Source organism: Parus major, chromosome 4 (assembly GCF_001522545.3).
Source record: "Parus major isolate Abel chromosome 4, Parus_major1.1, whole genome shotgun sequence".
In the NCBI taxonomy this organism is placed as follows: Eukaryota; Metazoa; Chordata; class Aves; order Passeriformes; family Paridae; genus Parus; species Parus major.
Genome location: NC_031771.1, coordinates 5,276,008 through 5,288,200, shown reverse-complemented (window position 1 = coordinate 5,288,200; position 12,193 = coordinate 5,276,008). Strand labels below are relative to the sequence as shown.

The window sequence follows — 12,193 nt, the reverse complement described above, 5'->3', positions numbered from 1 at the left end:
CGCCGGTCCGGCGCGGCCGGAGCTGTCAGGGCCCGGGCTCTGACGGCCGCTCTCCCCCACAGGCGGCGCGGGGCGGCTGCGAGGGCCGCGGAGCGGCGGCGGGGCTGCAGCAGCATCGGCATCAGCCCTTCTCCATCCATGTGGACGAGCCCGATGGGGAGCGGGAGCCGCGGCGGCAGCGGGGCGTCCCGGCGGGGCAGAAGGAGGAGGCGACGCTGGGGCTGCGTGCCGCCGTGTGCGCCCTCGGGGAGCGGCGGCCGCTGGCCCCCCTGGGCAACGCCATGGAGCTGAGCTTCGGTACGTGACACCCCGGCCCCGGTGCGCCGTGCAGGCCGCGTCCCTCCTGCAACCCCCTCAGGGCCCTGCCCCGGGAAACGCGGAGGAGCTCACCCCGGGAATGATTGCCAGAGCCAGCCGGAGGGCTGCGGTTTGGGACGCGGGCTGGTTTGGTTCCCTTGAGCCCTGCCACCAGGACGCGACGGCTCTTCAGTGGAGCTGAGCCTCTGTGTTCTTATCCCCTGCTATTTTAGGCCGTTTTACGCTTTATAGCTCTATCAGTACCTCATGAGAGAAGCCAGATTGCAGACACGATCAACCCATAAATCCTCGCCCTTTGCTACCATTACAGAGTTAGAAGGAGACTTTACCCAGGCAGATCCCAAGATGTAAAAGGTTTTTTCTCCCAGGTAGTGGTGCAAGTGTTTTGAGCTCTTCCCAGTGTGTGAAAAATGGGAACTGCCAGATCCTTCTTCTGCAGCACATGTCTGAATATCTGAGGGCTGATTTTCCTGTGATCCACTTCTGCGGGCTACAAAAAGCTCTGGCGCCCCTGCCCTGTTTTAAACCACAATCTAAGCTTGCAGGATCCACATCTATGTAACAAGGTAACACAGGGTGCACTGAGCACTACATAATTGCAAGAGTTTTCCGTCTCTCTCTTCTTAGGGGGAAGAAGAGAAAGGGGAAGGGGAAACTTCCCTGTTGCTGTAATATTTGACTTCCATAAAGCCTCCTCAACTCCCAGTCCAGCCTGCACAAAGTTCCCTGTGCTGTGAGGGAGTGATGTGATGGTGCCCATTTTAACATGGCTGTTATCCTCTGCTTAGATTCTCCAAGTATTATGGACATTTCAATAACCTCAGAACCAGAAGAGAAAGCACCAAACGTTAATAACGTGCCAGACTATATCAGCGAAATCCATACATACCTGAGGGAAATGGAGGTGAGCGGCTGTCCCTTTTCTTATTTGCATACAGCCCCTGGGGGAAAAGTTTGGGGTGGAGAAATGTATCTGAACACGAGTTACCAAGACAGTGACTAAATTGGAGCTTGCTGGAAAGGGAGAAATAAGAGCATGGGACTGGTTTATTGTGATAAAGTTGATTGTGCCATGCAGAAGCTGGAAAGCAAGATTACAGAAATAGAACTTACTGATCCTAAACTCACCAGTGTTTACTTTTGATTTGTTAAACTGTGATAAATGGACTTTAAACAGTTGCTTCCCTACCAGCACGTGGTCCAACCTCAACTTTATCTGTCATCTAAACCTACAGGTGAAATGCAAGCCCAAAATAGGTTACATGAAGAAGCAACCTGATATCACAAACAACATGCGGGCTATTCTTGTGGACTGGCTGGTGGAAGTTGGAGAAGAATACAAATTACAGAATGAAACCCTGCACTTAGCTGTAAATTACATTGATAGGTTTCTTTCTTCCATGTCTGTTTTGAGAGGAAAACTTCAGCTTGTGGGTACTGCAGCTATGCTGCTCGCATCGTAAGTGAAATCGCTTCATTTCAAGTTCCACCTGCTGGTTTCATACAAAATCTTGTGGCTGTTCTGTTGCCTAGAGCAGGACTGACTCAGGAGGGCTTCACACTAGGAAAAAAAATCAGGAGTTACCCACCTAAAAGCTTGGCAGTTATCTTTGAAGTTTGCCCCTAAAGTGAGGATCCTTTATTTCCAGCTGCAGCAGCCAGCATCTATAAACAGTATTTGAGGGAATATGCATAAGGCACGTGAAAAGCAAGTTGTGCTCACCCCAATTACTAATTTAGTGGGTTATTCTGGAGTTTCAGTGACTCCAAGTCCCAAATTCCTTGGTCCTAAATTTTCACGCTGTTGTAGCTTTCTAATTTAAAATCCTGCTGATTTAAGAGCTACTCAACCAACTGCAGCAAACTTGTTTGGCCTCTGTGCCCAGCTCCTTCCCAAGTCAGAATTTAGATGAGCATTTCATTAAATGTTGGTGGTTTTCTAGTACTCAATTATTTACTCATAAACGTTTCTCCTGGCAGGAAGTTTGAAGAGATCTACCCTCCTGAAGTAGCCGAGTTTGTCTACATCACAGACGACACCTACACCAAGAAGCAGGTCCTAAGGATGGAGCACTTAATTCTGAAGGTTTTGTCGTTTGACTTGGCAGCTCCAACAATCAACCAGTTCCTCACCCAGTACTTTCTACACCAGCAGACAGATGCTAAAGTAGAGAGCCTGTCCATGGTAAGTAAGAATTACTAGCTCAGCCCACATAATTAGAGAGTTTTATTGCAGATATTTATTGCACACCCACACACATATACATATATATGTATAACATATATACACCTTATGAACTGTGCCCCTCCAGAAGTGGTGCCCCACTGCTGGAAACTAACATTCCTACTGCCACTTTCTGTTTGGGATGCTGCATTCTTATCAGAGGCTGGCACTTGGCCTGGCTCAAGCACGCACCCTTACTCAGAGCAGGCAGAGATTAATGAACTTTAAACTGGGGCTTGTTGCACTGCTAGATAGATGTTTCCCTCTCTCTTATCTACAGCTGTCACGTCTACCCACACACACACTTTGGCAAAAAGCGACTTTTGGTTTGGTTTTCCCCTCAACCAGCAGCAAGCTCTAAATCCAGAGGCTAATTCCTAGAGCAGAGCACAGATAACATTTCAGCTGAAGTTGTGGTAAATCCTAGCTGTATGGTAGGTACCAGAGGTCCTAAACACAAGCCTTTGTCTCAATGTGAACAGGTCAGACCTGACTACACTCTTCCCTCTAGTTCTTATATATCCCTAAATATAAAATGTGCTGGGAAAACCATGTGTTGGGAATGCTGTTTGACAGTAGCTAGCAGGAGATGCTTAAAGAGAAAGTAAGTGGAAATTAATGAAAGGTGTCATTCCGACTGGTGGCAGGATTGGAAGCTCAAGTTAGGGTTCTGAAGCAACTGTTAACTTTTGGAAGCAGATGATTCACTCTTTCATTTCCCTTGCAGTACCTGGGAGAGCTGAGTCTAATTGATGCTGATCCTTACCTGAAATACTTGCCATCAGTTATTGCTGCTGCAGCATTTCTTCTGGCAGACTACACACTCACTGGGCAATCTTGGGTATGTAGCACTCCAACATGTGCCTTCATGGGCCTCTGTGTGTGTTCAGTCTATTTGTACACAGCTCTGAGTGCTGGGCCTGGGCTGCAGGAATTGCAGCCCCTCTGTGCTCCTCGGCTGTTAATTAGAGATTGCTCCAGCCTGTGGCATTTGAGAAATGGGATGGAGTGAAAAGCTCCACCACTGGTGATCAGTGTTAAGTGAACAGCAACATTCAAATGTTCCTCTCCTTTTCTTTTTTCCCCTCAGCCCGAATCCCTGTGCAAAGTAACTGGCTACACCCTTGAAGACATCAAGCCTTGCCTCATAGACCTCCACAACACCTACCTCAGAGCGGCCCAGCACACACAACAGTCCATAAGGGAAAAGTACAAGAGTACCAAGTGAGTATCTGCGGAGGTGTTAACCTCTGAGTTGTCCAAACATGTACCTGCCTGGCAGGGTGTGGGTGTGGGATGTTATCTTTTGAGTCTTCAGGCAGACTCAGCTAACCAAATTCTTTAGTGAGATGGTGACAAGACTCACTGGGGTTTTTGCATGATGGCTTGTCAAGCAATAGTTGGTGTTCTGTTGCTGCCTGGACTGTCAGGTAGAAACTGAAGGAATTTTCTTGATGTTCCTACAGTTGGTGATACCTGATGCTCTTAAAAATCTGTGTGGGGCATGGCAGCCAACAAGCCTCAGAATGTTTCCTGCCTGCTGGGAAATGTGCTTTGCTGCAGTTAATGCTGCTCTTTGTTAATGCAAAGAGCACTTGAGCAAGATGACATCCTGCCTCTTTTGTTCCCTCTCTAGGTACCATGGAGTATCGCTCATTGACCCACCAGACACACTAAACTTATTGTAATAATCAAGAGACTGATCTTTTTAAGAGATGTATATTACCAGGAAATGATGTACAGTTTTAAACATGGTTCAGGATCCTAGATATGATCACTCAGAATATGAATACAGGCTTTGATGACTTCAATTATGAAGTTCAGTTTCATGTGGTTTTAATGTAAATCTTTTGTACATGCAATCTTGTTAAGAGTTTTAGCTGTGTTTTTATCAAAATGTTCTCTTCAGGCACAGAATTAACCATTCAGGCCACGTGAAGTCTGAGACTGCTTATCTAATTATAGACTAAATGTTAATATTAGCAGTGCATTATTATAGTAGGGCTTTTTCTCCTTCTGGGTAAGAAAGACTTGGTCTCCACAGAGTATCAGTAGCGTTTTTATACTGTCTAGTTTAAACTGAGACTTAGCATAGATTCAAGACGTGCCTTAATGGCTACAAAACTGGAAGAAACTCTATGGCCACGAGGAGAACTCCTTGCTGGAACCGGCTCACAAGGCTCTTTAGGACATGCCCCAGTAGCTGTATAATGTAGTCTTCATTGGGGGAAAGGCTGAATGCTCTGCTGCAGGGACTGCACAGTTAAAAACCCCCTGCACCAGTTCATACCTCACGCTTCCGCAACACAGAAAATGTTCTTGCTGTCGGTATTTTCTAGTCCAAGTGTAAAACTGATGCTAATCTAAACCCGTGGAGTTCCCACTGATGTGTTGGCTGTCCCAAAAGTCCATTGATGCCTACTGAGAAAATCAGTCCTCAGTCTGCTTGTCTCTTTAGGGTGGTGGAGGGATTAAACTGCAGTGGGTGAACTGCTGCTCTGTGCCCTCAAGGGCAGGGAACATCTTCTGGCACGGATGGGCTGCGTGCAGAGCAGTATGAATTCTGTGTGCCCCTCACACTTGAGAGGAGCTCCAGCAAAAACGTGCCATATTTTTCCCTAGTTCTGGAACTGTTACATGAGCAAAGTGGCATTGAATCAGCATTAGATCGAGTGGATGTTTACCTTCAGCCTGTGTAAATGGATGATGCTGCCCTGTACCCGCTGTTGTTTGCATGTAAAGCAGCGAAGTGGGCTGAATTGAGCCATTTCCAGGTTGGCTAATAAACACTTTTTGTATCTGATGTTAGTGGTCTTGCCAATAGCTTAAAATCACTGAGGGGTAGTACTGTCATCTGAAACTGCCATTCGTTTCTAAAGCCTTTTGGAAAGGGCTGCCTTGTGAAACCTGTTCCTCTTTGACTTGAATTCGAGTCAGCGCTGTCTCTCTGGTTATCTGGGCACCCAGCAGTATAAACTCCTCCTCACAGATGTCCAACAGCTGTTAGGGTGTGGGCTACTTGAAATAATTTTTTTTAAGTCATCGTCTCTCTGTCAGGATGAGCAGCAGGCCTCAATGAGAAAGAACTCTGTATTTCACCTCAGCAAACTACAAAGTTACTGCTCTGCCCCACCCTTGTGCTCCTGCCTGAGCCTTCCCTGAACCACCTCGAGTCAACTTGGTGGTCAAAAATCTGCTCAAAATATGCAGCAGGAGTAGCCTTTTTGGCAAGTCTGAGCTTCTTAGGATGCACTTGGACTTTTATGCATGTTCTAATGGTTAATGAAGAACCACATTTCATTGGCCAACAGCCTTCATTTAAATTAATTTCAGTGGGTTTACTGAAATGCCGAAATGGATTGGGGACAGCCTGTGCCGTGTATCATGTCTGGTGCTTGGGGTTGGAAACACTTTAACCTTGCAGGAGAAGGAGTTTATACAGGGAGGAATGTGTTTTTCACTGTCTGCGACCTTGGAAGGGTAACTGGCAAGGCTGACTGGCAGCAATTACTTGAAGATAACAGGCTGCAGTGCTCTTCCTGGGAAACTGGGTTCTGCCTTCCTTTCTGTGGTGTAATCCAAGAACACTGAGAAACATAAACATTGGAGAGGTAATTTAAAGGAAGCCGATGAATTATTTCCTCCAGAAAAAGAGCAAGTAGCAGTACTTAAGTGAAAAGACTTCAGTGGGTTTTAGTATTAATTCAGTGCTTAATCAAAGAGCTGTGCTCGAGCTCCAATGGAACTTCTTCCCTTACTGTTCCCATAGCACAGAGAAAAATTCTTCCACTCTCCCTGAGCTTTATCTTGACCATTATCAACACTACTTCCTCTGCAGCCTAACAAAAAATCTCCAGTCAGGGGCTGGCATCTCTGCCCAGCATGACAACGTTCCTCCTTCCTCAGGGCAGCCCTTGCTTCTGCCATTAAGTGCTATCTTTTTCCACCTTCTCATTTTCCACAGTTAATATGGGACAATTCCAGCTTTTGCTTCTAAGCTTTGAACAAAATATCCCAGGTTGTATTGTACTACTGTTAAGCCTATCCAGGTTACCTTCTAATCCTTTCCAACTAAAGGCTCTAAGGAATATAGGGATGTTAGGTGTGAAGAGATAAACAGCAGTGCAAAACATACTGTTAATTTTTCTGAAGAAGTTAACAGTCTTGTGGTACTACAGGACTAAGAAGGAACTGCATCTTCACCCATTTTTGTACTCAGGACAGTGACTTTGGGTTTTTTGGAAGAACTGACACTGCACTGGTTTAGCTCCTGGAGAAGAGGTTTTGTGTGCTGGTCTGTTCCTGAAAGAGCACAACTTGATTCAAGCTTTGCCTGGCTGGGAGCAACTTCTTATATATATATATATATAGTTTTGGTCTTTTTTACATGAAGCTCTTAACCTCATTTGGAGAATGTACAATCTGCAACAGTAACTTCTCTCCTGTTCACAGCTCATGTAACTGATGTCACCTGTAAAATAGCCCTGCTTCACTCTGTAAATATGTGTGTGTTTCCAGTGTCACCTGTTTGCAAACAAAGCACCCAGATCATCGGGTATTTTGGAATCTTCCTCGTCTCTCTGTTTTGCCTGATCCTAAATTCAGAGCATAACTCTTCGCCTATAGTTCAAGAAGCATTCCTGTGTGTTGCATGTAATATTTAATTAAACTTTTTAAGAAACTCCACTGCTGCAGTTCTGTGCTGGTTTGTTTAAATCCATCCATTCCTGGTGACTTTCACACAAAGCGGTTTGAGTACAGGCTAAGGTGTGGAGTAACAGGGCAAAGAAGGTTTTAATCACAGCACATTGATATTTCCCCTGTGAAGAAAGCTGAACTAGGTGAGTTTTTGCTGCAGCTGGATGTCAAACATAGGATTTCACTTACAGGCACCATTTTTTAATTTAAATCTGTGTACAATTGTTTCAACATATACGTAAAAGCAGAACCGGATATTGGGAGGGGAGGAAATAAAATTATCTACAAAAATAAGCTCAGTAATAGTACACCAAAATCCATATTATACATAATATCCATATAAGCATTCCTGCACGAAGGGATGATGGCTTTAACGAGTTCTCTTCTTTCTTCTCCTTTTGTTAAATGCTTTCTTACTCGGATTTTCTTGTTGGGAGCTGGTCTGTGTTCTGTCAACAAACGACAGTTGTATCAGAGAACGTGATCTATAACTGATCATAACTGATATGATAATATACTGAATAGTTTTTTCAAAATAACAGGTTGATTATCCATAACTTGGCAACTACCCACCATGCCTGAGGCCAAGGTGTAAATTAATCTTGTGCAAGTGCACTAAGAACAAGGGTTTCCATAGATACAGCAGCATATCTCACTTCTTGGAGGTAAAACTCAGCATTACCTCTAGGGTGGCACACAGAATCTCTGCAGCAGCTCTAAGGAGCCACTGATTGAGATCCACTTTTATGCTCTCTTTCCCTCTTGGAAGGACTAAAATGAGTCAAATAGCTAAAACCATCTCAGACAGCTGCAGGCCCACCAGGCCTGAAAGCCAGAGCTTTAGCCTAGATTTAAGCAATATTAGTATTCCCTTTGATCAACTGAAACCTTTCTTGGCCTTGCCAAAATCCTCTCCTTCCTGGTGATACTTCTTACAAACTCCCTTCCTAAATCCACTTGCTGGTTACCTTGTTTTCCTTGGTAGTTCCTGTGGTTCCAGAATGACAACTTCTTCCTCCTCGCTGTCAGACAGCACAACGGGTTCATCTAAAAAAACAAAACACAACCCCACCAAGCCCGAACTGCTGATCAGTTTTGTACAAGCAACCCCTGTAAATAATAACCACAGCATTTCTAAAGAAATATTCAGAGAGGTTACTGATTCATTTGGAGCCCTCCCTATACTACAGAAATCAAGTTTTGAAAATAACTGACCAAGTCAAGTGGAATTACCAAATGTGCAAAGTGGCTACAGTGGTTCTTTCTTCCTAAGGACCTTTCACATTTTAATTCTGAACTGTTGATCAAGTGATATAATAAGATCTGATATTAAGAAAAACAAATACTTACCACTCTTAGTTTCCCTCAGTGTATTTGTACCCTCAGTTTCTACTTTCTCACATTCAAAAGCAGCTGCCTCACTTTCATCTTCCTCTTCCGCTGCTTCTTCCTTTTCAGATTCTTCCAGGTCTCCCCAGGAGCTCTCTATTCCTTCCCCAATTTGGGCTGTACCAGGAGTGTGCAATACTGGATTGGCAAAACTGCAGGAGTTAAGAAAATCCTTGGTGTTTGCTGGTAAAATTCTTTGTATTCTGAGAGCAAACCAGGTGGTTTATAACCCATGGGAGAACAGCCCTAAAAGGGACTTCAGAGTGCCACTTCTCCAGTCACTGTAATAATCACAGTTCTGACCCCAGCTTTGCACTTTTAGGCAAGGAATTAAAAGCAGACTGAACCAAAACCAGGATGATGATGTTTCCTCTCAGGGTACCTAAGCTATGAGGAATTTTAGATGTGTGTTTAGCCTGGTTTCCCCCAGAGTATTACCCTGGAAAAGATACACTTCTGAAGGAGGGTCAGCTTTAGCAATGATTTCTCCAGCCTGTTCTTCCACGTCGTTGGTGTCCACAGCAGCACTCTCCATTTTGAAGGCAGTGATCCTTTGGTTGGGGATGGATTCCGCAAAGCCAAACTTCCCACCTTCTTTCCTGCTCATTCAGCGACAGACATTATTTCAACCCAAAAACTATTTCTCTTTCCAAGTTCAAGTAGACAAATGCTTGCTATTTGAAACATATAAGTGAAGACAATTTGCTGCTGAAACCACAAGCTGACATTACTTTTTTTTACTACATTTCTTAAAACCCCCCATTTCCATCCCTTCCCAGAACACTCACCTGGCTTTTTGGTCATTTTCCAAGGCTTTCTGAATCAGTTCTGTTATTTCTCCCACCTTAACAGCTGTTATTTTACTGCATCTCAGAATCTGTTTGTTACACATACAAAAACCAGGAAAGAAGTTTTTAACTGAAACTGTAGAGCATCATAAGAATCACAAGCATTTAAATCACAGGAATTGCAAACACTTAAAATATGGCACCTTAGCATGAGGGATTCGCTGAGACTTTGGCAAAAAGTTAACAGCCTCCAGAGTACAACTGGAAATAATTTGCAAGCTTTTTCAGCTGCATCACAAAGAAAATAATAAGATGCAGATCTAACCAAAAACTATGCATTTTCTACGTCCCTTCTGCAGCATGGTACACAGTGCCATGCTCTTCCACTAAAACAAAAAAATACATCATCTTTTCCAATAAAACCAGACACTTCATTGATTTCTCAGCTTCCAAATGTCATGGATATTCCCACATCAGGAACCAGTTTATACACGGCAGAAGGACTGGTCCAGGCTAAGGTTTACCTGATCCTGCAGCAGCATGACCACTCCACTGGACTGGATGGTACAAATTTCATGGTGTTTATTCATGGCAATTACAAGGAGCCCATCCATCACCCGCTCCTCACGTTCAGTTGGATCCACCAATAAATAGGTCCTAGAATCAAGGTTTGAAATATGAGGCAACAGTATAAATTCGAGGCATTTACTACCCTTAAACACAATTAATCAAAGGTGTTGGCTTGCATATTAATTACTATGAGTATACAAGATTTATACTCCTTATATGGGTACATAAGACCTCAAAATCTTACCCTTGATGGAAGAAGGCAAAACTGACACAAATGGGCATGTGGTGGATACTCAAGGGGACAGGATCACGTTCCTCAGGAGTGTACTTTGAAAGGAATTGGCCCAGAATACAGTTATTTATGAAACTCGTTTGATTTTAAAACGACAAAGAAATTTAAGGAAATTGAAAAAAAAAACAACCAAAAACAAAACAAGCAACTTACCACAGTTACTTCCTCTCCTTGCACAGACACATCTGGCCTGCGGAAATGACACAGAGCTACAATCCCTGCTATGCTGGCAGCATCAGTGATGTTGCCATCGTGGTTTAACAGGTGCATGTCCAGCCGAATTTGCCAAACCTGAGAAAAATAGAAAAAAAATACAAAACTGCTTGATTCTACAGAAGCAAATTTTATTTTTCAAAACTAGTTTGTTTTTGTTTGGGCTTTTTTTTTAACAAGAAAAAGAACCAGCATATATTCCTTAGGTCTTTGATTAAGAAGATGAGAGATCTTGGTATATTTCAAGATACCCACTGTGCCAGATTTAATTATGACAAAATATGTAGAACTTCAGCACAATTTAAACATCATTCTGTAGGGTCCCAGCTACTTCAGAAAGCCTATGTAGACATGCAAGGTAAAAATACCTCTCAAATCAGATGAGTGGATCTTCACATTAACCTAAAATCAGCACTTCTACTATCCAATACAAGACAGGGACCAACTTAAAACTGGAATACACGTATCTTTTAGTTTAAACCCAACAGCAATTCAGAAGTTTTCCTACCTTTTCACCAGCAACAACGCAGAGAGATTCAGTGTCAATGCATTTGGAATCTCTGAGGCATCGTTCCAATAGTCTGTTCAGTGACACCAGTAACTCGGATTGTCTGTTGGAACAAAATTAACCCAAACTTAACATGATTACCATGGCTTTTATCCCATCCTTGTTTAGTCCTTTTAAGACATTCATTACCTGCCAGGCTCCAGCCCAGGCGCAGCCATGGGTGAGAGCTCCAGATTAAAGAAGAGCACACCTTCCGTGGGCCTGTTTGGCTTAGGGGGAACGAGTTCACACGAGACCTGTGCAAGAACCCTGCCAAGGCAAATAAAGCACCAAGTCACAGAACATACCAGGGAAAATCTAGTAACAAAACACATACTTGGGAGAAAAAGCATGAGGTTAGGGTTTTAGTTTGTAATTCTCACTCCTGACAGTTTCTTGTTCAACGCCTGTCATACATATTTAAGCTTTGGTCAACAACTGAAAGAACCAAATTTAAGAACTAGGACATACTCCTGTCTTTTAAGACGAAAAATTGACTCGAACACGTGAGAAACTGTAATGAAATGTTTATGTAAGTGCATAATACAGGCAAAAACACAGACAAAAAAGGGTCGTTTGGTTTGGGGAAGAATGCAAAATGCATAATTAGTGAACAAAGGGATGAAGACTTGGGAACAACTTTGCATTTTATAAATTACTTGTAACTACAATCATCGCGGAAACCCCATCCCTTCACCGCTTCCTTCCTTTCCATCTCCTCCTCTTTGCTCCTACCCTTGAAATACTGCGACTTTAAGGCTTGAAAGGTTAAAATCTTTTTACAGAGATGTCTGCAGGCTCGGGTTCCTCAGGTTTTACATTTAACCCGGGGCCCGCGGCCGAGCCCCCGCGCCCACCTGGTCCTGCCCAGCTCCACGATGCAGCAGCCGCGGTCGGCGCCGAAGGAGACGCGGATGTTCCGGTAGTCGTAGCATTGCCTCCCGTCCAGGCGCTGCGGGAACACACGGACACACGCATGGAGAGGGTTAGTGCGCCATGCCCGCCTTGGGACCGCGGGGGGAACGGGGGCGGGCGGGCGGCTCTCGGGGACAGCCGCGCTCCCCTGGGCGACGGGGAAGGGGAAAGGGATGGGGAAAAGGGCAGGGAGAGGGATGCTGGCGCCGCACCTTCTTCTCCTGGATGGCGCGCAGGAG

At 44.3% G+C, this 12,193-nt stretch overlaps 2 protein-coding genes across 2 annotated transcripts; one reads left to right on the top strand and one right to left on the bottom strand.

The window, feature by feature from the left end:
• Nucleotides 1-2: 2 nt before the first annotated feature.
• CCNA2 (cyclin A2) lies at nucleotides 3-7,228 on the top strand (the record flags this gene model as incomplete). Its single annotated transcript, XM_015625567.3, has 7 exons — nucleotides 3-297; nucleotides 1,107-1,222; nucleotides 1,554-1,777; nucleotides 2,299-2,503; nucleotides 3,270-3,383; nucleotides 3,633-3,766; nucleotides 4,179-7,228. Coding segments are annotated over 7 exons (1,140 nt in total), but the record flags the coding sequence as incomplete, so codon positions are not given.
• Nucleotides 7,229-7,312: 84 nt separating this feature from the next.
• On the bottom strand, nucleotides 7,313-12,187 carry EXOSC9 (exosome component 9). Its single transcript, XM_015625568.2, has 12 exons — nucleotides 12,167-12,187; nucleotides 11,897-11,991; nucleotides 11,190-11,309; nucleotides 11,001-11,103; nucleotides 10,433-10,570; nucleotides 10,232-10,314; nucleotides 9,942-10,074; nucleotides 9,418-9,506; nucleotides 9,082-9,228; nucleotides 8,591-8,781; nucleotides 8,209-8,287; nucleotides 7,313-7,689 (listed from the first exon to the last, which is right to left on the bottom strand). The coding sequence occupies exons 3-12, from the start codon at nucleotides 11,216-11,218 to the stop codon at nucleotides 7,611-7,613; spliced, it is 1,071 nt and encodes a 356-aa protein (XP_015481054.1). The 5' UTR covers nucleotides 11,219-11,309; nucleotides 11,897-11,991; nucleotides 12,167-12,187; the 3' UTR covers nucleotides 7,313-7,610.
• Nucleotides 12,188-12,193: the final 6 nt, after the last annotated feature.